General features: G+C 42.2%; 1 protein-coding gene across 2 annotated transcripts in view; it reads right to left on the bottom strand.

Annotated features, from left to right (window-relative positions):
- Positions 1-6: 6 nt before the first annotated feature.
- The window catches only part of znf1035 (zinc finger protein 1035), a 28,278-nt gene continuing 1,772 nt past the window's right edge, over positions 7-26,512 (bottom strand). The window contains exons 2-4 of one of the 2 annotated variants that reach the window (XM_019276072.2): positions 17,876-17,923; positions 8,972-9,025; positions 7-8,883 (exon numbers count right to left, since the gene is read on the bottom strand). In XM_019276072.2, the coding sequence (XP_019131617.2) occupies positions 371-8,845 (8,475 nt within the window). In that variant the 5' untranslated portion in view covers positions 8,846-8,883; positions 8,972-9,025; positions 17,876-17,923 and the 3' untranslated portion in view covers positions 7-370. The remainder of the gene's footprint in view (positions 8,884-8,971; positions 9,026-17,875; positions 17,924-26,512) is intronic. The other variant, XM_019276073.2, reaches the window with a different exon arrangement.

Below are 26,512 nucleotides of genomic sequence, written 5' to 3'. Positions count from 1 at the left end.
AAATCAGCTTTAACCAAGACATTTTATGAACATCATATCATGCATTTGTGTTCATCATTCAGAATATTACACAGCTTTACACATCTGTCATAGATTTACAAACACTGTCAAGAAATTATGCAGCTAATTTATGCTATACAAATTCCATTATTAGAACTACAAATATATCCAATCTAAAAAGAAACTCAGAACAAGGATGCCCTCTCATACTGACATAAATCAAGACCTTTGTAATAATGTGAGGGCCAAAAATACAAATTGGATTCAATTTGGGATTACAATTGGAGGTAAAGAGTCAGATTTAAGGCATGAAAGGGATTTCAAGTTATTAAAAGTTATTCAAAAGGAAGATAAGGTAGATGGTATTACATTACTTAGAGGACCCAGCATGAGTCTGTTGATGTTCCTCCAGTAGGTGAGGAAAAGCAAAGGCCTTGTCACATTCGGTGCATTCATACACAACTTGGCCGACATGACTTTCTTGATGCTGCTTAAGTAGAGACAACTGTTTGAATGACTTATAGCACATATCACAGCGGTACTTTCCACCTTCTTTTTCAGCATGCAATCTCATATGCAAAGACAGATCCTGTGCTGTACTGAATGCACTGGGGCACTGGGTACATTTGAACTCGTTAGCTGCTGATTGTGATACGACCTGAGCAGCAGATTTTAGACGATGCCTTCGCTCGTGTTCTTTAAGGTATCGCCTCAAGGCAAATACTTTTCCACAGAACTCACATCTGAATGGCTTCTCTGTTTGGTGCTGTTTATTTTGATGCTCCAAGAGACCACTTTTTGAGAAGAACTGCATTGAGCAAATAGGGCAATTGTACAAGTCTTCTCCTGTAACATCAATCTCCTCCTCCTCTCCTGGTGTTTGATTTTTAAGGGACGCCTTAGGTAACGGATTTGAGGGTTCACACTTTACTGCATGCAGTTGATGGGAACAACGGTGCTCGCAGTAAGCAACGCTTCCCAAAAAGCTCTGGCCACACTTTGTGCATTCAAATTCAGAAGTTGTTGTCAGATGGTGGCGCTCATGTTCTTTAAGCTTGTCCCCAGAGGAAAATTTCATTTCACAAAATTTGCATTCAAATATACCTTCAGGATGCGTAGAAAAATGAACAATCAACTCAGTTGCACTAACAAAACACTCCTGGCAAACTGGACAGATGAAACTGTGAGAAAGACCTCCAACTTCAGCCTCACATTTAATTTTTGCTGCAGTATGAAGATGGTTCTTAAGATGGCTGAGGAAGTGCTGAGAAGAGGAAAAACTATTGTTGCATTGATTACATGGATATTCCCTTTTAGTCCATAGTTTCTGATGGGTAGTCCTGTGCTTTTTCAGATGAGATGCATGCAAAAAATGTTTATCGCAGTCTGAACATGAGTATGGTCGCTCTTTTGCAGCCATGCAACCATGCTCTGAGAGCTGTTCTGGGTCTCTGAAACGCTCACTGCAAACACCACAGCGATATTTAAGTTCTTTGTTTAATACTGATGACCTTTCTGACATTTTAGGTTCTTCCTTTGAAACTGATGGTGGAAGGCGGTCACCTGACTTGGAGTGGCTTATCCGATGCTCGGCTCTGCTACTCTTGGAGCGAAACACACGATTGCATATGTCACATGGGAAGTTCTCTTCACGATGGGTGGACATGTGTTCTGCTAACTGTGTGGGTCCGGTGAAACTGAAGTGACATTTGGAACAACGGTATGGGCGGCTCTTGCCATGAGTATGCTTATGTTTACGCAGTGCAAAGAGAGAGACAAAACCCCTGCCACATGCCTGACACTGAAATTCAGACTTGTGCATTCGCTGATGCTGCTGCAACTGGGATGCCTGGTAAAAACATCTACCACATTCTGCACATTCATGTGGTTTTTCACCCAGGTGACATCGCTGGTGATCCTCAAGACTTTCTGATGTTGGGAATGTCTTGCCACACACATGGCATGGGAAGTATGGTGCAGAATCTGAGTCACTGTCTTTACTGCAGCTATCTTCATCCTCATCACTTTGATCAGCTGTACTGACTTGACTACTGGATTGTTGTTCAGTGTGGTTCTTTTTCTGAACAGTGCTCACTTCATCCTTAAGCTCGTTTTGATGCCATTTCTTATAGTGTCTTGTCAGTGATTTTTTGACTGCATAGGTCTTGTTACAGAAACGGCAATTATATACATCATCTGGATGGTCTTCACTGTAATGATTACATAAAGTCTGTCTTGTCCAAAACCTTTGATTACACAGTTTACAAGCATGAGGTCTATTTGATTCATGGCATGTTCTGTGGACTTCAAGTTCAGCTGTGTTGTAAAACATGCTGTTGCAGTCAGGACAAGAGTGTGTCTTTTCAATTCCATGCCACTTCATGTGTTTTTCAAGATTTCCTGGACTCATGCACACTCGCCCACACTTGGTACATGTATTTCGTTTTTTCTCTTGTTCTTGTCTTCCATGATCTTCAAGGTGACTAATGAGCATTAAGCCATCTGTGAAGCTCTGATCACATTCTGAACATTGGTACTGCACAGCTTTTTTCTCTTTACTTGAACTGCTTTGCATCTCATTCCCTTCTGAAGTTTGTGAGGAATCATCCATAAAGTCATCTTTGCAGGAGAAGTTGGTCTGCAAAACCCCAGTGCCAGTTGTTTTGGAGCCTTCTTCAAATACTAGAACAGAGTCATTCAGAGCAAAATCAATCTCTGCGCTAAGAGGGGCTTCCAATTGTTGGGTTGTGTTCTTCCTTGAAATGTGTCCAAATCTACATTTCCTGTAATGATTACGGAGAAGACTTTTATTCCAGAAGCCCCTCTTGCATGTTTTACAGTTAAATGGCTGCTGCAATGTGTGTACACGCAGATGACCAATTAGTCCAGCTTTACTTACAAAGGACGTATTACACTCTGGGCAGGAAAATGGTTTGGGGACCTCCCTATCAAGAGCTGTATCTAGTTTATGGATTAAAGCAGCACCATCACTAACCCGATCATCACAACTCTCATCCAAAGGTTCTTCTTTGATGTTTGGTATATTTGACAGATGATCCTGAAGGGGAGCAGTAGATACTAGTGGAACTTCTGTTTCCATCCTGTGTGCATTTAAAAAATGCTCTTGGAGCTGTGAAAATAGCAAAAAACGGGAACTACAGTATGCACATGAAAAGCCTTTTGGTGAGTTCTGAGAGGTCTGTTGTCTGTCTGTCTGTTGGCTTTGGCAATTTGTTGACTTTGAGCTTGGTGTGGAAATGCAACTTTTTTTGTGATTTTCAAGCTTGCCTTGCGGAAAAAATCCTCCACATCGGTCACAGAGCACTCGACTTGTTTGCTGTTTTTTCTTGGTGCATTTCGGGTAATGACGCTGCACATAGTCCTTCCTAATAAAACTCTGACCACAGAAATCACAGGAAAATGGCCTCTCTCCTGTGTGCAGGCGGGTGTGCACGCCTAATTGCCAACTGTTTCCAAACGTACGGGGGCAATAACTACATATGAATTTGTACTTTTTGTTAAAATGAGGCTGGATCCTCTGAAGAGCTCGATTTCTCACAGGTTCTGTCACATTTTCTGTTAGTGAATCAGTTCCCTGTGTTAGAGAAGCATTTGTTTCTTTTGAGACCTTCCTGCATTTTTTCACCTGCCTATGCTTTTTCAGAGATTTTTCATGAGAGAATCCGGAGCCGCAGCCTGCACACTTGAATAGTTTTATAGTATGGAACATAGTGTTATGTCGGGAAAGTTTAGACTGAGTTGGGAAGCTCCTTGAACAGACTTTGCATTCATATGTGGGTTGCTTACTTGACTCAATGCCAAACCTGTTTTTCCAACCTTTGCCAACATCATCTAAACTAATTTTGGGAATACAGACTTCCAATCGTGATCTTTTCCCTTTACAACGAGTCTGATGTACTTTCAGATGATCGTACCTTGAAAAGCAGCTGTCACAGGCTTTGCAGCGATAAGGCTTCACTTCATTATGTGTCAAAATGTGACGTCTAAGGCTTCGAGATTTCATGAAGGTTTTGGTGCAGAATTTGCACTTGTACTCAGCTTCACCTTCTGTTTGTGGCTTTTTTCCTGACTCTCTGAGAGCAGGCATACCACTTTTGCTTTTTGACTGCTCTTCTCTGTAAACACCATCACAGAAAGCTTCATGCTGCAAACACATAGATTGAGTTCCAAATCGGTGGCCACAGTGTTCACATGCATAGGGTTGGACCCCAGTATGTGAAACAAGATGTCTCAAGAGTATTGATCTGAATCTGAACCTCTTTGTACAGTGAGGGCACTTAAACTGAAGCAGCTTTGTTGCATTGGACTGTGAAGCAATTTCTTGTACTTTCTGGCTTGTCTGAGTAGTACTTTTACTGATATTACTATTAGGAGATAAGCCAGTGTTGTGCTTTTCCCCTAAGCAATTCTTATTCTGATGTTGCTTCAACTTTCTATGTCCAAAGTACTGCCCACATCTTGAGCACAGAAGCAGAGAGCCTATCTTGTGGCCACGAAGATGACTTATCAGGCGAATTTTCTTAGAAAACACCCGTGGACAATAGGAACAATGATGTGGCCCCTTTGTCTTAATGTCAAACTCAAATGTAACAGGATCTCTGGTTTGAGCAGGCAAACACTTCTGACTGTGAAGTTTAAGGTACAAGTTCCGGTAAAACTGTTTTCCACAGTTGGCGCAGGAAAAGGGTTTGTCTCCAGTATGTTTGATCATATGGCGCAGCAAATAGCGGCGATTAGAGAAATTTACTTTGCAAAATGGACACTGGTTTGATGAGGACCCAGATATATGTGTAAGACAATGCTTTCTTAGTACTTGGGCATCATTAAACACCTCTTTGCACAAGGAACACTTTACCTGCTTTGGCTCATTCTGCTCTTTCACAGACTCAAAGGACTGTTCTGGTTTTAATTGTGGTTTCTCTTCAAGCCGAGTTGCCTTGTTTTTTCTATTTTTATGTCTGACTAGATGCCTGAGGAGATGTGCAGGATACTGGAACTGCTGATGGCAGTCTGGGCATTGAAGCATTCCCTTTTTAAGGTGTGAACTTCTGTGCTGAATCAGTTCTCCAACAGTTGGAAGAATCTTCTTACAGACAGTGCACTGTATCCTTCTCTGGTGAACGATTTTATGACCAATCAGATAGGCACGTTTCTTGAAACTTTTTCCACATTCCAGACAGCGGTATGGTCTTTCACCTCTGTGTTTGCGCTCATGTTTCTTCAGTGACTGTGATTTACTGAAACCTTTTCCACAAAAGTGACAGCTTAGGGCAAGACTGACATTTTCTTCAGTTGATTCCAAGTTTTCCTTACTGTCTTCTGTCTTTTCACCACTCAAAGTTACTGGTTTAGATGTTGTAGAGAAAGCTGAATTCCTGTACCTGATAATTTTGCCAGTGAGTTTAAACAGCTCGTGTTTTTTCATATGTCTGTACTTTCCAGAAGCATGACAAAAAACTGCTGGACAATGATTGCATTTGTAACGTGGTACAGGTTTGGGGGCTGTTAGAGCAGGGGGTGCTTGTTTTTTCTGCTCAAATTCCTTTGAAAATGTTTTCTGTTCATTTTCTGTTGATTTACATTTCTGTTCAATTTCCTTTGTTTTTTTCTGATCAATGCTTTCCCTTGATTTTTCTTTTGCAAGCCGATTAATGCATTCTCTGAAACAAGATGTTTTAATATGTCTATATCGGCTGGAAGTTGAAGTGAAGCTACCACGACACAAGGGACACCGATATTTACCAGAAATTTTCTCCTTGCCCCCACGTATTGCAACCTTGATACAGTCACGCAAATGTCGGGCCCTGTTGTAGGAGTACTTGAAAAGCCGTGGACAAAGAGGACATTGATATTTTCGTGTGGTCTCATTCTCTTCTTTTCTTTTTTCACCACTCAGTTTTGTGGTGCACGAATTTAGGGAGACCAAAGTCTCTTCCTTTTGTACCTTTTTAGGTCTCTCTGCAGTTGTGAAGGTTTTACCGAATACACTCCACAGATTTGTTTTGCAGATGTCAACTAGCTTTACGTAACAATCAGGCAGATTTGCATATGGTTCATTCGGTGCCAAGTCCTTTTGTGTTGATGTTTTAGTTTTACTGATAACAGCATCAGAATTTGAGAGAGGAAGGTTTGCCTTCTTGCATCTGCCAGGTACACGCTTGTGTCTTTGTAAGGAAGCAGGCTGTGCAAAATACAACCCACAATCAACACACTTGAAGGGTGTTTTGCCAGTGTGAGTCCGCATATGCTTTACATAATGAAGTATTTTTGAAAATATGAGTCCACACCTAGTGCAGTGATGGCGGCCATAGTGTCTTTTTTTTGGTAGACTGGACTCAGAAGGGAGCCGAGGCCTTTTTTTAGTTACACCACAGAAATGTTTTTCAGTTTGATCATTACTCATCAGGTAGAGATTACAAGTCTTGCAAAACTGGAAATTGCACATTGAATGGCAACAATGATGATGCTCAATTAGATGATCTACATTGTTGGTTGTATGTTGGCAACCTGCACAATGATAGGAGTTAGTCAATTCATTTATTGGCTCTAAGGTTTCCACTATCACTACTGGCTGCAAATGTTTTCTCATTTGTATAGAGGATTTTAGTTGAGGGGCCTGTCTTTCTAAATGATTCATGCTGTTATAGTCACGTACAGCCAAAGAAGTGTCTTTACATTGACTTGTGTCAACTTTTGTTTCGTAAGTGTCACATGAAGAGTCCTCTGTTGACAGGGGTTCACCATACAGTATGCCATGGTCTGTTGGTTCCTCTGTAGATGTTTCCAGCTCTTCAAATGACTCTCTTGTATTTTCAACATCTCCACCAAGGCTTTCTGGTTCTAGGGCCACTGAACTTTGATGTAGGGATTGTTGCTGATCTGGAGTAGCGGTTGTCTTTGTATTCTCCACTGGACTTTTCCTTTCCTTTTCTAGACAGGAATTTAGGTCTCTGTAGGAGCCATCTGGCTGTAATCCAGAATTTGTGTGGCTAGCAATATCTTGCTTGTTCTTGTGACAAGTATCAAGAGAAAGGCTTTCACTAGTAACACTAGAACCATTACAACTTAGATCTGGAGAAGTAGTGACATTCTTCTTCTCTAATGTACTTGTGCATTCTTGCTCTTCATGGTCACGAGTCATAACAGGGCCACTATAATCTGGATCTGTAGGAGCGATTGTGGTTTTCTTTTCTGGTGGACTTGTCATTTCCTTTTCTAGATAGGGATTTATGTCTGTGTCTGTGACTTGAGGACCATTACAACTTGGATCTGGAGAAGTGGTATTTGTCTTCTCTGCTGAAAAGGTCCCTTCCTGTTCTTTGTCACTTGTGACAACAGGGCCACTACAATCTCGATCTGTAGGAGAGGTTGTGGTTTTCTTCTCTGGTGAACTAGTCAATTTTTTTTCCCGGCACAGATTTGCATCTGTGTTTAAGCCATTTGGCCCCAAAGATGGTTCTGAATGACTTGCAACACTTTGTTCGTTTTTATCACTGTCTTCACTGAAAAGACCATCACTCCTAACATCGTGACTGTTGCTTTTCAAGGTACTTGTGCATTCCTTTAGTTCATGTGTAGCATCTTCACAATCGGACATCTTGATACTTGGTAAAGATTGAGAGGTATTTGACTGAATTTTTTTCTCCGGATAGACAGTTTCCAAATATTCATGTTGACCATGAGTGGAGTTGGGATTTTGGGATTTCTGCTTATCGAAATTCTCATTTTCTACTGAACCCAATTCTTTTCTTTCCCCTTCTAAGACCTGACTTTTGCCCTTCTCGTCCTCTTTCATATCTTGTCCGTCTGTGGAGTTGGGATTTTCAAATCCCTCCTTTTGCCCAGATGACTTCTTAATTTCCTTTCTTAGTACTTTTTTATCCAAGTTATCTTGCTCATTGTCAATTGTAGTCATGATATTCGCAGCAGTTGCAGTGATCTGCTCCTTATCATTGCCATCTGGGTAAATCTCTATTCCATCACTCCCCACATTGTCCTTTTGTTTCCGATCTTGACAACCATCAGAATTTCTATCCACAGCAGTTTCACTACCAGTAGTTGTCACCATGCTGGCAGTAAGAGACTGAGTGTGTCCTGTGTAACATCTGACAGGGTTTTCTGGATTTTCTGTCTTGCCTTGTGCACATTCAACTATGTTTTCTACTGCCTTCACATTGGATGGACTTGGCAAGATAACATTAGTCTCTGACATATTAGGGCATGGATTCTCAGTTGTAAGAGTTGTTTTTCCAGTACAAGTGAGCCTATCCGATGAGCTTTGTTTTAAAGTAACATCAGTTTTAGGTTTTGGGACTGAATTACTTGCCATGAATCTACAAGAGGACTTTGCTTCACCTACATCTGCATCTGAGCAGCTACTGACATCTGAGTAGTTCTCAAGAAGTGATGTAGATGGCATTTCACAGCCTTGCTTAACTCCTTGTAAATCTGCTGCAAAAGATGGAGGAAAAGATTCTGATGTCGATAGTCCATCTGTGGCAAAATCTATATCACCATTTCCGCATCTTGGCAAGAAATCTTCCTCCATTTGTTCTCCATCACCTTGCCATAATGTTTCCTTGTAGGATCTTTGACAGTCTGAGCTGGAATTTTCAACATTGTGATTTGAGTAAAGGTTTTTGTTAAACTTTGAGTTTGTTGCAAGGGCTTCATGTGAAGCCACTGTGCCAGGGAAGTCATGATGTCCAATAAAGTTCTCTATTTGCTGGGAAATACTTTCCTCTGACTCTGATGTCCTTCTCAAAGTGCTTGGATCTGATGACAGTGGTGGAAGGTTATGGAAGTATGAATCCCACTCAGCCATTCTCTGCGAGGACTGGAAGTAAGGGTTTTTACCCAATCCTGAAAATACAAAGAATTATTTAGAAAGAAACCACGATTGTTATTATGTAGAGCTTTTACACAACATAACTGACAGGAAATTTCTGACCTTTTCCTGGACATTCTAGGACTATCCAGATGAGGGTTGGATCTGAATAGAAACCTAGAAAAAGAAAATAATGTTATTATATTGATTTTATAAGATGAGTTTCACAGCAGAAGGTTACAGCAGAAGGCTTGGTGCATTGACACCCAGCTACAGAAACTGATTTTTGATAGAACAAGTGTAAAAGGTAGAGCAATACCATGTTTGCTCAGTTGAAGGCAGGGGCTGACAAAATTGGTTGTTTAAGTAATTATCACCCAATATATAATACTTTTTATGGTTTCTGCCTGTCAGAAGTGAGGATTTGATGGCTATTTTTCACCATTCTTTACATTTAACAGATCAAGTGATAACTTGCTGTACTTGACTCTTTCCTTTTTCAGGGTTGCCCAGGATGAGTTGGACAGGTGTACAGATAATCACAAGTTCTGGCTGAGTGGAGCTGTGTGAAGACCAGAATAATGATAGGGTTTGATTTTTGTGATTGTATTTCACTCTATGACAGACTTTAACTGTCTGTGCCCATGCACTACACAGAAGCTTTCAGGACCTGGCCTTCGTGGAGTCTCTGAGTGGGGTCTTGGAGGGGGCCTTTCTTCAGGACTCCTCTCAAAAACTCCATGAAGGCGAAGCCCTGTTAGCCAGATAAGCTTAATTTCCACCACATAGTACAACTTCTTGGTTCCCAATATCAATGCTGCTACTTTTTAATATCACATCTTTTGAGGTTCCAGGCAAGCTGAGCAGATAATAAAAGTTGACGTGAAAACACTGCAGACACGGACTGGCTGCATGAAAAAAGACGTCCTGCAAAAATCTAAAAATATATTTTATTAGGCAAGCCATAAATAGCCACAACAATTTGTCTCATTTTAGGAAATGGCAGCCTGCAAAACTATGCCATGGTCAATTGATGAAGATGCTTTAAGAACACCATCCCGTCATGTCCTTTGTTATAAGAGTAGCATAGCTCCTTTTTGTCTGTGTGTTGCGAGTGACAAAGAGAGATGCAGTGTGATGGGGAATTAACAGAGCAAAGGGAGAGCAGTAAAATTGTCAGTTCAGCAGTAAGTATAAATCAGTTTGTCAATGAAGGCTGCAGCTTATAAAACTTCTGTGTGCACTGTTTCCCCAACTGTGGGCAATGTGTCTTTGAACCTCTTCACTGATGAGTGGAGAAGAGCTGTCAACTTATCATCATGGTGGTAAGTTAGAGACAGGTGACAAGAAGGACTACCAGACAGAACTGGCAAACTCAATTGTATTGTGTGGGTGAAGCAGGTATATCATGCAGAGGGCCATTTTTCTTCAATTCTCACCTTCTGGGAAACACTTTTCATAGCATTCCAATGTGGATATGGCCTCTTACTTAATTAAGACCAGAAAGACATCAGTGCCTGTGCCTGGCCTGTGGACTTGGACATGTTTGGTGGGCCATTGAAAAATATTTTTTGTAGGCCTCAAAATGATTCTGGCCATGCCCAGATAACTTAGGAGGGGAGAATGAGTAGAACTGCTGACCGTAACTGGGGACACAATAGGGCAGTAAGTTTGATGTACTTCCAATACCATTTTTGGAGGCAGTGTCAACAGACACAAAAAGGTCTAGGCCATGTTCAAAACAACATCTCTGCAACCTCCAGTCTCCAGAGGGTTCAATGCAGGACTGATTTTGGTCTGAACCCATCTCTCTTATCTCATTAATGGTGGTAGGAGACCCTGCAGCAGATCCAGAATCCTGAAAAGCTTGGGATCCCCAAGAAGAGCTGGAGGAATTGGCTAGGGATAGTGGTAACTAATGTCAGAAGAGTTGAGATCCCTGATCCGCTAAAACCAGCATAAATGAGACTCTCAATCAGGCCCTGAAGTGGAAAACGGGACTTTCCATCGTCAGTAACAGTTAAAAAATAAGAACAGGGCTCTCCGTCTAAATGAGGCAATGCACAGAAATTATACTAGTCAAAGCTGTTTAATGATTGAAGTAGATTCTGTATTAAGAAATGAGATGTTGCGATAAATGTAGCAAATGATGGAAACATGATTACATGATTATAACTGATTATTTGACTGATAATGATTATGAATGCATGAAAGCAAGTTACAAACTACGGTCAAAATAAGGTCAAAAGTAAATCATGTTGAAATATTGAGTAAGGAACTCAGTGAATGGGCAAAACATTGCAACTTGACCAAAGGGACAGGAGCAAAAAGGGGAAGTTGTATGGCACAGACAGGATACATCTGGATGGACCGGAGGAGATGGTTATTTATACAACATACAACTTAGCGCTTTTCGTCACTTATGCACTACAGTAGGTGTGCTTTTTATCAGGTTTTGAATCTGGAGGCTTTTATCTGGATACTGAGCGCCGGAGTGAGTGGCTGCTTGTTACAGCAGCTCCGAACTTTCTACGTCTTTTTAGTGTTTTTCTAGCGTTTTTTAGTGTATTTCTTTTTTTTTTTTTTTTACCTCATCGACACTTTAAGCAAGTGGGCAGCTATGGATGTTCACATTGTGACATTCGTGGTCTGCTCCTTGCTGTTTTCGGCACTTTTTGGTGTGGCTGTGGGAAATACATTGAACCACGGCTCCCCATTCAACTACGGCTCCATCGTTTACACCCGGGATCAGCTGTTAGGCCTGCGACACACACCCCTTCTCTGCGCGGAGCGGCTGGAGATCCCCAGAGAGTTACGGAGGAAGAGAAGAGGATGCAGAGCGGGAGTGAAGCGCAGGGAGCAAAAAAGACGGTATAAGCCATGTTTACCGTCTGTCATCATGGGGAACGTAAGATCTCTCCCTAACAAGATGGAAGAGCTAACGGCGCTGACCCAGCTGCAGAGGGAGTACCGGGAATGCAGCCTCATGTGCTTCACAGAGACGTGGATGACACATTAACCTGGACGGATTCCAGCTCGTCCGGGCGGACCGGAAAGCACCAGAGAGCTGTAAGAAGAAGGGAGGGGGGATCGCTGTGTTTGTGAACGATAGATGGTGCCACCCGGGACACATCAGGGTGAAGGAGCAACTCTGCACCAGAGACCTGGAGCTGTTAGCGGTCAGCATGCGGCCATACTACCTCCCGAGGGAGTTTTCACAGGTTATTGCCGTGACTGTGTACATCCCCCTCTCGGCGGTCGCTGCTGCAGCTACAGACCAGATCCACACTGTCGTCTCGCAGCTCCTAAACCAGCACCCCCAATCCCTCCTGCTCATCTCCGGTGACTTCAATCATGCCTCTCTGTCCTCTGCTCTCCCCACCTTCACCCAGTACGTGAACTGCCACACCAGAGACAATAAAACGTTGGACTTACTGTATGCAAACATCAAGGATGCATACACCTCATCCCCCCTCCCCCCGCTGGGTCGCTCTGATCACAACCTTGTTCACCTCATCACAGACTACACCCCTGTGGTGAATAAACAACCACCTGTGAAGAGGCGTGTGAAGCAGTGGTCTGAGGAGACCAGTGCCAGGCTCAGAGACTGCTTCGAGACAACAGACTGGGAAGCACTCTGCAGCCCCCACGGCAGTGACATTGACAGCATGACTGACTGCATCACGGATTATATTAACTTCTGTGTGGAGAACACTGTGCCCTCCAAGTTGGTACGGTGTTTTGCCAACAACAAACCCTGGGTGACCTCCGAGATTAAGGCCCTGCTGAATGAGAAGAAGAGGGTCTTCAGATCGGGGGACAAAGAGGAGCTGCGGAGAGTCCAGAGGGAACTCCAGCTGAGGATCAGGAAGGGGAAGGACAGCTACAGAAGGAAACTGGAGAAGCGGATGGAGCAGAACAACGCCAGGGACGTCTGGAGAGGACTGCAGACCATCGCAGGCCATGGAAAAGGAGTGGGGAGGAACCCAGTAAGCGGGGACAAGGACTGGGCAGATGAACTGAATCTGTTCTTCAACAGATTTGATTCTGCCCCCCCTCCCTCTCTCACTCCCCCTGACCCCTATTCACACCTCCCCTGGCCAGCTCCCCCTCCACTCCTCAGCCTGACACCTTCAACACCTTCAACACCTAACCCCACACCCCCACCCCAGTCACCCTCCACCCACCTCTCCATAACAGATGATCAGGTGAGGAGTCAACTAAAAAAGATCAAGGCAAGGAAGGCCCCAGGCCCGGACAGCATCAGCCCCAGGCTCCTTAAGGACTGTGCTAACCAGCTCTGTGGTGTCGTCAGGCACTTATTCAACCTGAGCCTGAGCCTGGAGAAGGTCCCAGCCCTGTGGAAGACCTCCTGTGTGGTCCCGGTACCAAAGACGCAGCGCCCCAAGGAGCCTAACCATTTCAGGTCTGTTGCCCTGACTTCTCACCTGATGAAGACTATGGAGAGGATCATCCTGAGATACTTAAAACCTAAACCAGCTGGTGGGCGCACAGCTGGACCCCCTGCAGTTTGCTTACCAGCCTGGGATCGGGGTGGATGACGCAGTACTATACCTGCTGCACAGATCGCTGCTCCACCTGGAGGACAGCAGGAGCGCTGTGAGGGTCATGTTTTTTGACTTCTCCAGTGCTTTTAACACCATCCAGCCTTCACTGCTCAGGGTGAAGATGGAAAGTGTGGGAGTGGACCTGGATGCGTGGACAACAGACTACCTCACCAACAGACCACAGTTTGTGAAGCTCCAGCACTGTGTGTCTGACGTGGTGCTCTGCAGCACGGGTGCCCCTCAGGGTACGGTGCTCTCCCCCTTCCTCTTCACCCTCTACACCTCGGACTTCACCCACAACACCGCCCACTGCCACATCCAGAAGTTCTCCGATCACAGCCGTCGTTGGATGTGTTTCAGAGGGGGACGATCTGGAATACAGGACCATCATCAGGGACTTTGTCAGATGGAGTGAGCTAAACCAGCTTCAGCTCAACACCAGCAAGACAAAGGAGATGATCATAAACTTTCAGAGGAAAGCATCCCACTTCACACCGGTGAACATCAAGGGATCGGACATAGAGGTGGTGCAGAGCTACAGATTCCTGGGTGTTCACCTCAACAATAAACTGGACTGGACTGACAACACCCATGCTCTCTACAAGAAGGGCCAGAGTCGTCTCCACCTGCTGAGGAGGCTGAGGTCCTTTGGAGTATGCAGGGCTCTCCTCAGGACTTTTTATGACTGTGGTGGCCTCAGCCATCTTTTATGCTGTGGTCTGCTGGAGAGGGGGCAGCACGGACAGGGACAGGAGCAGACTCAATAGACTTTTTAGAAGAGCGAGCTCTGTCCTGGATTGTCCTCTGGACTCCATAGAGGAAGTGGGTGAGAGGAGGATGTTAGCTAAGCTGACATCCATCATGGACAACCCCTCTCAACCCCTACATGACACTGTGGGGTCTCTGAGCAGATCCTTCAGCAGCAGACTGCTACACCCACGGTGTAAGAAGGAGAGGTTCCGCAGGTCCTTCGTCCCTGCTGCTGTGAGACTTTACAACACCTGCACCTGATCATGTTGTAGTCTCTTGTTCATGTCAACCATTGCTATTTTTTGTCCATTGCTATTTTTTTGTTGTTTTTGTTTTTTGTTGTTGTTTTTTTAAGTTTATGTTCTACCTAAGTACTTGTTTTGTAAATCTGCACATTCTACTTTAGTACTTTTTGTAAATGTACACTTGTGTTTTCCCTCCTTGATTCTATTTTTCGCTGCTGTAAACAAGTGAATTTCCCCGTTGTGGGATAAATAAAGTATTATCTAATCTAATCTAACAATTTTCAATATCAGATATATGGTTAATTTTTATTAGTGGACATGAATAGTCAATTTCGAATCAAATTAAGGTGTATGCTGCCCTTGCTTAATTTTACAATAAATATATCAACTGCAGTTAAAGAGTAAATTGTGGACATTGGATTTGTGTCATCTCTGCAGGCAATAATTATCAGGTAGAGTGTGTTCAACATTCTTAAAGGTTCTAACCGGTTACTCTAGCCAAAGTAAAATTAAACAGACCCTTGGGGCTTACTGTACACTAAAAATTATACTAGCAACCATACCACGTGCCAAGATCAATGAGAGGATAGCTGCCGTGAACTGACGTGGCTAGTGTAGTATTTGACTCCTGGTCGGTGACCAGCGGGGAAAGCAGAGTCACCTACCTGCAAGAGTACTCAAGGAGGAGTGAGGGACAGAGCGACCTTCGAGGACAGCCAAGCTGTCCAGTGAACGGCGCAGAGTAGGCCAACTAGCCTGCAACTCATCCCTGACACGAGGCGCTATGGGAGGCTTTGAGGAGCGGGCTACTTTGCTTATCATCCTACCACTGCAACCTTAACTTGAATAAGCTTCAGCATTTTGTGGAGGGGAAGCCATGTGTCCATTGCCCTCTTTCTTTAGCGATGGTGGGTTTCAATTCCAAAGTTCATCAGACTACTTGAGCAGTGTTTACCAGAACAAGCAGGTACCTTCCAAAATTAGAGCCAAGTAAGAAAGGTCAGGTCAAAGAAATACAACATACACAAAAACTGTCTCTCTTGAGGACACGCCACACAAAAGGTTACATGCAAACGGTGAATTCGCCTCTGAAAACGAATCGAGTTTTAGGCAGCTGATGTGCCAAAAGTGCGACCAATGTTTACCTTTTGCTATGACGATCATGGAAGCAAGCCGCCCATAGGCTTGGTTTAGTTATGATGGCACTTGATGGCGTATTTATGCGGGTTGATGTANCGCAGAGTAGGCCAACTAGCCTGCAACTCATCCCTGACACGAGGCGCTATGGGAGGCTTTGAGGAGCGGGCTACTTTGCTTATCATCCTACCACTGCAACCGTAACTTGAATAAGCTTCAGCATTTTGTGGAGGGGAAGCCATGTGTCCATTGCCCTCTTTCTTTAGCGATGGTGGGTTTCAATTCCAAAGTTCATCAGACTACTTGAGCAGTGTTTACCAGAACAAGCAGGTACCTTCCAAAATTAGAGCCAAGTAAGAAAGGTCAGGTCAAAGAAATACAACATACACAAAAACTGTCTCTCTTGAGGACACGCCACACAAAAGGTTACACGCAAACGGTGAATTCGCCTCTGAAAACGAATCGAGTTTTAGGCAGCTGATGTGCCAAAAGTGCGACCAATGTTTACCTTTTGCTATGACGATGATCATGGAAGCAAGCCGCCCATAGGCTTTGTTTAGTTATGATGGCACTTGATGGCGTATTTATGCGGGTTGATGTAAACGAAAACTTTTTTGAAAACGATGCTATGTGCACGATGTTACTTTGAAAAACAGAGGGGGGGGGGAATATTCGTTTCTCAACATACCCAGCTATGTGTAAACGTAGGCTAATGTCTTGTGCCTCTCCGAACTTGTCGGATAAGGAGTCGCATTAAACAATGTGTCTGTGATCGATGACTGAGTTTGCGTTGACGTCTTGCTGGTTGTGGCTTTGTCTTTTTGTTTCTTTATTAATTTGTCGTGAGTGACTTTTGTGCTTTTGTTTGAGATGGTTGAATAAATTTGTAGTGTTACCAAGAGGAGCAGCTATTACCTTGTAGCAAATCTTGCACATTATGTGCTGCTGCTTCTTGTCGGATTCTTCTCATTCGCTTTCAATCTCACTCACTGTTTTTGAACACCAAACGACACACCTCCTCACTCTTCAGCTGCGGGAGGGAGTATGGGCTATCCTGTTAGTCAGCCGGGCCGCGAGAAATGGAATGTATTGCGCATGCGCGTCTCTCAGAAATTGTGTAATGAAAAGTGGAAAATAAATTGTTCAAACTCGATTATGATTTTTGAGATCCGTTTGACAACAAAATCGAAATCGTGATCAAAATTCGATTCATTGCACAGCCCTACATTAGACCAATAGAAATCTGTACTTTGGCATGATGAATCCAAATTTTAGATTCTTGGTTCCACCCACAGTGTCTTTGTGCAATACAGAAAAAGTGATCAAATGGTATCTGCATGTGTGGTTCCCACAGTGTAGCATGGAGGAGGTGTCATGATGTGGGGTGCTTTGCTGGTGATAATGTTGGTCATTTATTTACAATTCAAGGCACACTTAATCAGTATGGCTACAACCGCATTTTGCTACCACATGCCTTCCCATCTGCTTTGCACTTAGTGGGAACATAATTTGTATTTCAACAACTAGGCTATAATGGCTATTTGACCGATAAGGAAAATGAGGGAGTACTAAATCAGATTACCTGGCCTCCACAGTCACCACTCAGCCAATCTAAACCCAATTAAGATGAGTTGGGACTGCAGTGGGACTGGGTGAAGTAATGGTAAATGGATTGTTCTATTTTACTATAGTACTATATGGTCCCTTTCTAGTCTTCCGACCAATCAAAGCACTTTTACATTACATATCTTATTCACCTATTCACACATGCACACACTGATAGCATTGGTTGCCATGCAAGGTGCCAAGTGCCCATCACTTTTTGGGAGCCAACCATTCATACACAGTCACACACTAATGGCACAGCCTTCAAGAGCAATTTGTGGTTCAGTATCTTCCCCAACATGACAGGTAGGCGCAAACATAATATAAACAACATAAAACATAATAAAAATGTAAATTAAAAAAAATGCAATAAAATGTTCAGTTATTGCCCTCACTTTAAGCTGTATGTCTATCATCTATCTTACATTAAATTGGTTTTAGGACTGTGTGTAACAAGTAATAAAATCATGGAGTCAAATTCTTTATTTCTGTATCCACTATAGCTGATTCTGATTAACAGATTGTTTACTTATGTTTTTCCCTCTTGGATGCCAATGCTGTTCTTCCAAACAACTATGTCATAAAACCTTTTTGGGAACTGTTTCAGTTAATCTTAGATTTTGAGTGGAATCCTTAAGATATTTTCACAAAGGTTATTTCCTTTAAAGTCAAAAGGAGGGAGCACAATAACAAACTTAGCCAATAATAAAAACCCTTTGTACCTTGTGTCTGCTGGCATCTAAATCTCGAAATCCATCATTCCTGGCTGCCTGTACGAGAGAAAGAAAAGCAATCATCATTATAACTGTTAATGTTCTGGCATCAGTAGGTCTAGTCTAGTATAGGTTGTTTTCTGAATGTCTCACTTTACACCAAAAGAAAGGGGAAAAAGTAGAGGTGTTGCTATACGTTATTATGCAATGATTTTGGTAGTCTAGCCCACTCTACATCAAATTGGGCTGTATTTGGCACATAAAGTTGGACACGCCAATGCCAGTTCCTGCTTCAGTAAATATATTGCAAAAGTTGATAGCCTACTGTGTGCACATTCAATTATAAGTGATATGTGTAAACCTGATACCCTTCATCCTTGCTGGCGCCCTTCAAAACCATCATGGTTAGCTCTCTTTCAAACAAGTTCCTCAATTATTTCTTCACACTAGGCCAAACAACATTCAAAGGGTTAAATGTAATAAAATTTAGGATGTGAAGTGGATGAATGTAGGGTTGCAGCTATCGAATATTTTTGTAACCGAGTAGCCTATTCTATTGAATATTTGGATAAAACATACATTTGCTTAATTAAAGCCCGATTAGATATACACACACACGAAAACAAGACAGATCACTTAATAATAACAACAACAACAACAACCAATTTGTTTCCTTTAAGAAAAAAATGACATTTATTTACATATTATGCAAAGTAGTAAACCGTTTCAGTCAAAATTTCCAATAAAAATAAATAAAATTACTTCAAGCTTAACATTTCCTGAGACACAAAATTAAATAAAAATTGTTTCCCATTTATTTTTTCAAACTTGTCACTTATCACTTGCAAGCCATTAGGAGCACATGGTTGCAGTTCATTAGCTGAACTCAAAGATCATTACCTAAATATTGTTAACAACCCTGTGTAAATCTGTGATAGTGAGCACCTCTCCTTTGCCGAGATAATCCATCCCTCCTCACAGGTGTGGCATATCAAGATGCTGATTAGACAGCATGAATATTGCACAGGTGTGCCTTAGGCAGGCCACAATAAAAGTGGCACAGTGTACATGCTTAGGGCTAAGGCTTGCCCTCTTCCTTGAAGCAATGTTATGTGCTGCTGAAAACACTCTGATGGTGTGGATATGGTTGGAATACACAGCAGGGACTTTGCCAGCTTCGCCAGTGTTGGATAGCATGGTTAATTTGCTTTCAATCATGTCAGCGGATTATTCTTCTTGGGGAGGGGCAGTTCTCCAAAATTCATCAAGACCTGTGGTATAGTTCGACAACAAAGAAAAAACTATCAAAAATGTGTTTTGCTTATTTATATTTTTTAATTTGTATTTTCTGTTTCAGTAATACACTTTAAATTATGAAAGAAAATTCTTAAAGAAAAACAAAATAAAACATTATTTGTACTAACCTCCTCCTGTACCACTTCATTTGACAGCTGCTCCTCATCTTGTTCTCAAGTCAAGTAACGATGTGGTCATCTTGCCACATGTGCTGCTGGTGGCGAGTCCTCTGCTGTGCTGGATGCTCCATTTCCACTTGCAGTGGGCCTCACTTGCTCTGGTTTGTACTGTGCTTTTGACACTGAATGCTTGGTGAGCAGGCAAGAACAGCAAGGTGATATTTGGAGATTCAGGTTTGAACTCAGTCTTTCCATCTTTCTGTAACCTGTTCTGTCGGATGAGCCTGGAATGACTTCACAGGTGGCGACTCAAGATCTGGATTCCGTAGTTTTATTTTTAATTTTGTGCACAATATGTGGAAGTGCAGACAGTGTGACATATTGTTGTCCACTCATATACAATGGGCTGAGTTAAAGGGCTCAAGGACCTGGTTCATCTCCTCAATCAGGCTCCACTGGTCAGTCTTGAGATCCAGGTAGCGTTTCCCTCTCTGGGTCACTGCTGGGTCAGACAGTGCAGCAGTCACTGGCCATCTCTGTTTTTGCAGCCTGGACAACATAGCATCGGTGCTGTTCCAGCATGTGTAGACATCTTGCACCAGCATGTTCTCCTTGGTACCCATTTGCTTCTGCTTGACCCTCAACTTTGTGCATGCCAGTTCACTCTTCTTAAAGTGTTCAACAAGACTTCTTTCAGCAGCACTTGGAGATAGCCTGTTGGCTTTTCAGAGAGTTTTGCGCAACCAAATTGAAGGTGTGTCCTGCACACTTCACCAATGCCCACCCATGCTTTTCATGCAAAATCTTCACTGCTGCTACAACATTAGCACCATTGTCATGGATGACGGCAATCCATTCCGCAATATTTGCAGCTGTGTGTCCCTCTTCCAGGGGCCTCGTTGACAGGCAGTGGGACACCATTTTCAAATTCTTCAGATAGTGGCACGTCACTCCCATATAAGCCTCTGTTGCAAAGATATCAGTTGAGAGTGCCACATTGTCAGTCTCTTGCAGGGCTTTCCTTAATCTCTTCTTTGATGTCTTCATACTTTTTGTCCAGCTGCTTTGTGAAGTTCATAATTGGGATGGAAAGTGGAAATCATTGCCTTAAAGCCGCCATCCTCCACCATGCTCAGCGGCCGCATGTCTGTGACCAGCATATCTGTCTGTAGTCTGTCAGTACAGCTGCTTGTGCAGGGATTCAGGCTGGTGCTTTTTGAAGAAACTTGTCCATAAGAGGCTGTGATGGTTACTGAAAAAGAGGTGAAAATAATTACTTAATAGATATTTTAAAGGCTAAATGCCTTAATTCTACAATAAGCCTTACGGACCCAATATACTGCAAACTAAAATTAACAGACATATAGTAAGGTTAATTAAAAATTGGAAATACTCAAGTGAAGTAAACATACCTAAAATTAGTTACTTTCCACTATTTTCCACACTGCTTAATGTTAGTCCTAACTAATAACAACAATGTCCCTTGGACTAACGCAAAGCTAGTAACGTTAAGGTTTATTGCATCAAGGGTTTTATGTTGAATTTACCTTGTCTCGGGTCGTCCGCTCAAGTCGTCAAATGGGTGTTTTCTTTTGAGGTGCTGCAGCATTAAAATTCGTGCTGTTATGGTACGCCAGCTCCATCTTGCAATGTACACACACCACGTTGATGTCCTTAATTTTTCATTTAAAATGATCCCACACCTTCGACATCTTCTGTCTCTTCCTCTTATCACTTTCGCTTTGCTGCATTTGCTAATTTTCACGTTACTAAAACTCCGCTTCCGGCTACTTCCGCTCTGCAGGAAACGCATAACCTGCAACGTAGGCACGTTGTGTCACATTAAAAAGAAACTGTGCGAAATTTGAGCTTTAAATTTAATTAAACGGGCTTCGAGGCAGAGGAAATTGCTCAACCATTTTTTGTAATCGAGTTACTTGAGGAATCGGTGCAACCCTAGATGAATGAACCAATTCACTGCTAGTACTGATCACAGGTGTGCATGCCACTGGAACTGCGCAAGGGATCTAACCAACATTTCTCATTAAATTACCAGCAACAACAAGAAAAACAACAGAAGCCACTACTTGTCAATGTGGCAACAGAGCTGGTTTGGAAAATGTACTTTTATTACCAAGTTGTGTAGTATATTTTTAATAAACTGTAGTAAATAATCTAGGTGTCATTTATACAATTGCCGTTGCTTCTAACTGCACTTACTGCATCAATAGACCTGAGATGAGCTTGAACATGAGTTCTAGCCAGCATGATTTTTTTCTGAAAACATCAATAGAATGGCAATTTGTGTAAACACACATGCCCACAAATCAACTCAGGGAATATCTATAACCAAAAAAGGGCACATCACACCAGTGGAAGAGGCCCAATGTGTCCTGAGTGTGACAAGTGAATGGTATATTAGCTTGCCAAGCCCCAGCCATAAGCCAAAAAATACTCACCTGGTCTACAGGATCAAATTATTCTCCAACCATCCAATTAATTACTCCATCCAACATCAAAATGGTTGGCTCTGAAGCTGGTCATTCCATTGAAGCTCATAGATAACAGGCACACCAAGCCACCTGCCAAAGTACTACCAAACTCCTTCAGTATGCAAATCAATGCTTGTCAAAGTCCCAACAGAGCTGGTTTGTGAAATGCAGTTTTACCATTACTATGTTGGGTGGAGTATTTTTTAGGAAACCGTAGTAATTTATTGTCATGTTACCATTGCTTGTAGCTGCACTGCCTCATCAATAGACTTGAGGTGAGCTTGAAGATGTGATCAAGCCAGCACAGATATTTTTAAAAACATCAATGAAATGGTCAAAGAGTGAGGTTGTCGATACTGACAGAACTAATCCTACAGGTTAATCAGTGTGAGGGCTCCTTGGGGCATTTTAGTATTTACATAATAAAACAAACACAAAGAAATGCCTGTAAAGCAGAAAAATGCCTGTATTGTGTCGTATTGTCTGATTGTAAGTCTTCAAGTGCTATGCTTCACAAAAAGAGGGCCAATTAATCAACACTGATAGGACTTTTTAAACGCATCAGAGAAAATTGGCTCTGATGGTTGTGCATCCTCCACTAATCACACAGAAACGGACTGTAGCCATTGGTGTAAACACACAAGCCCACAACATAAAAAGGATTGACAGATTGGTGGCTTCTTCTCGTTTATGGGTAGCAATGCATAGTTGTTCTTAGTATGATAGTCATGCTATACAGAAGTGATTCGTGTGTGTCTACTAGAGTCCAATATATCAGTCGGCTGATATTGGCCTACCCAACCTCAAACATTCTGATTACATGTGCATGGACCAAAAGCCAAAAAAAAAAATTGGGGGGGCATTTTATATGTTATTACTAACAATACGGGAATAAAATGAGCGAAGAAAGATGGGGCTTGGGCAAATTTTGAACTGGGAATGGTGCTGGACCATAAACCACAACAGCACTTGTGTGCATTGTACTGTTTTTTTTCTAGCAGAGTGCATTTATTGAATACAACTCAAAATGTAGTATCTTACAGGTGTCTGCTAGCAGTAGAAATATAGGGCAACCTAGCTGACAAGTTTATGAAATTAGGTGTCAAAATTGGGTACAAATGAGCAGCAGCTCCAGGACTGTGGGGGCATCCCAAGCGGCAACTTTGAGGCGAGTTCCAAAGTTAGTCATGTCATTTTGTGAACTCATCTGACAGAGTTCAGAAAATGACATGACTAACTTTGAAACTCTCTGAGCAAGATGAATTAATGTCTATCTCTCTGCTAGGGGGGCTGGTGAAAAACAGTCATGCATAGTTGTTTTTAGCAACTATTTTCCAACATATTTAATGCATTTTGAAAGACATCTCAGAATTGCCTTTACACAGACTTTATAGAAAAGGTATACATTCATCTAGCTCAGTCCACTCCAAGAAATGCATTGAAACCATTAAATATTTTTCAATCAGAAGCATTTTTACTTAAAAATGAGCAGGCACTCTGCACAGCTTATCAAACTACTCTTCCAAAACAAGAGATTTTAAAATATTGCACTAATAAGCATACAGTCCTTGAGACTGAACAACAATCCAATAGGTGAGAAATATTCTGAAAACAATAGACAAATGCAAAATGGAATCATCCCTTTTTGTCCTTAGCAACTTAGGATGGTGGCAGTCCAACATGAAACCCTTACAGATCAGGTCAGGAAGGTGAGTCACATCAAAACCAGAGACCTGAGAGCAACAGGTGTTTCCTGTGTGGGGATGATGACAGTCTGAATCACACAAATCATGAGGGTATCTTTCAAAGTTAGTCTTTTTAGTACAAAATTTCTCGTTTCCATAGACACAGTTACACTCCTAGCTAAGATGCTGTGAAGGGACAGAAACAAGGAGGGAACTTCGTACTAACAACACACAGTGGCATATGACACAGGTCAAAAGACTCTACCAAGATGCAACACTAGCTTCTAGCAGCTGTTGCCAGGCTGGAAATTACAGAAAAATTAGGGCTGTGACGGTAGGGATTTTTTCATGAAAAAGTAACGTACTCCTGCGTTGATTTGCCAAATTACAGCATTTCTGATGTGAGCAACTATGTTTAAATGGTGTACTACACAACAAATAGGCACATCTCTCACAATTTCCCAGGTGGATACAGAAGAATACTGTGCTCTTCTTTATGCCCTTGCTCGTTTCTGTTATACCATGGCATGTACCTTCATTGTTCGAATGCTACTGGGTAAGTGAGACCTGCTCGGGGACTGGCTGCAGAGTACGTACAACTGGGGAAGGATGAATCAAAGTCATGCAAATCCATTAATACAGCATGTGAACAAAACCATATTGCCCTGTGACCAAAGGCCTACAGTGTATGAAAGAATTCACAGATTCACGTTGATGACTATGGTAACATAAAACACTGCATACTCAAAAGAGAAATAACAATACTGACAGTCCTGATTTATCAGCCCACCAACCAAATCTCAGTATCAGTGGTGTCAAATGAGCTATGACCCACAACAAAAACAATATAACTGACATGAGTGCCATGGGGGATCTCTCAAACAGCTACAGCAAGTACACCACGTTGTGTTACATCTATCAAACTGTAGTGAAGACTTAACTGAGTGTGTACATGTGCAATGGTAGTGCAAGTAGAAAAAAAAAGCAAACAACTTTCTAAGTAGACACAATACACACAGAACATAGCCAATGTAACATCTTGCCTACCATCAGCCAAAGTCAGGCAAATAAGACCACACTATTACTACTGCTAAATTGTGAGTATTATAACAAATACCAAAATCCACATTTTGCACATAGTGTACATCACAACTGTCTTAGTGATTGTGATATGACTGTAACACACTATGTAATGCACAACAAAGGACAAAGTCTCACCCCTACAACAGGGTATCTTATCTTTCACTGCATTTTATTGTTTTGTTTTTAAATCAGGTGGCTGTTTTAATTTCATCATTTAGAAAAGCTGAAATTATACTGAATGTTTTTCTATTACCACTTAACAACTCCAACCAAAAAGCCCACTGCACAGCTAAAAATCTACAGTGTAATCCAAAACATGGTATATCTACAAACAAACTATATACAAATATAATAAATGTTTGATTTTGTCAATACTCTGTCAGTATTAAATATGTTTATAAATGAGGATGTAGTCTGCAGTGATGCTGACTCGGACTGATTTTATTGAGGGGTGTTTATTAGGGTAATGGCTAAATGTTGTCACCACACATTACAAACTCTTAACTATATTGTTTTTGGATTTTGCCCATTACAAGGGCCAGCTGTAAACAACATTTTATTGGGCAGAGTTGTCATTCTCTCTGGTCATACCAGGTGCAGGGCGGGATCTGTATAACTATGTTACATTTCTTTCTCTCTTTGTCAGACTGAATCACTTCATGTGTAAGACGCCTCTGACCTTCCAGCTTGAAACACTTGTGATTTCAGTGGTATTCTTTGTGATGCCGTTCTCACATATTACTTGTTCGTCTTCTTAACCTCATTTTGTTCTCAGTCTGTAATAAACCAAAGATAATATTGGAGCAGCTTTCCTCATTTGTCTGTCGCTTCCTGAAGATTTCATGCAATATTTTCCTCACGTCATTTACAAACATAGGGAAGAATAGAAACATTTATTGAGCCCAGCAAAACACCACAACTATCTACAACTCCAGTTATCGAATAATAATAATAATATGAATGAATGACACAAAAGTCATTGTCTGACTGAGGTACTTTATTCCAGCATATCTATCTCTATCTATTGGACTAACTGGAATGCAGACCTGTTTGTCAAAAGTGGTAAATCACTGTAAATGACATCATCGTGACATTTCCATAGGACTGTGGACTGGAGAATTGATAACAGAGATGCAACATAATGTCACTGAGATCATGTGAGAAATCTGTTAAAACTTTGTTCACTTGTTTTCAAGCTTACTGTGCATCCTTTAAACCAATTAAAACTGCCACAAGCCAGCACCATGTGCATACTGTAAACGACTTACAGTAGTACAGTCACCTTGTAAACACTTGTTGTTCTTGCTGATAATATGCACCGATGTGCACATTTTTGGATCATTTCATATTGTTTTTAATGTGAAACTAGGATGTCCACCTGGGGTCTGTGTGTTGCTCTTGTCTTGTGTTTTTATAAGATGCTCTACTTTTAGCCAGCCTGGACGGAGGACAGCAGACTAAAAAGCAAACGGGGAGATGCAATCAGCTCAACGGAGATATAATATTAGTGATGCACGATATAAAAAATTTCAATCTATACTGATAATTTCCTGCTTCTCATGGCCAATACCGATACCCATATTCATATTTCAACCCGAAAATCCCCGTACGGGGGGCAGCGTGACAATGAAACAATGTGCCCGAAATTGTGCGTACGTTACACAACCTTCTGATTACAACCAACGACAAGGTGCGGAGAACCCGACAGAGCCCGCCCCCTCCATGTTCTATGGCTGTTACCGCCGGAGCCCGGCGGGGCGGTAGCACGACTCCTTCCAGGCGACTGCACCGCGGTTGTCTCCTTGCTGCTGCAGCTGCTCCTGCACTCCTACGTGCTATGACAGACAGGCAGTAGTACTACACGTGCTGACAGCAGCTGGGGTGCTCATTGAAGTCCTCAGAGGGGCTTCGGTGCTCCCATGTGCATGTTCAGTACCACTCTGTTGATGGTGCATGGGTATGATCAAAGTT

The sequence above is a fragment of the Larimichthys crocea genome, chromosome XIII, assembly GCF_000972845.2.
Source record: "Larimichthys crocea isolate SSNF chromosome XIII, L_crocea_2.0, whole genome shotgun sequence".
Classification (NCBI taxonomy): Eukaryota; Metazoa; Chordata; class Actinopteri; family Sciaenidae; genus Larimichthys; species Larimichthys crocea.
The sequence above is the reverse complement of the archived record's forward strand: the minus strand, read 5'-3'. Positions and strand labels throughout refer to the sequence as shown.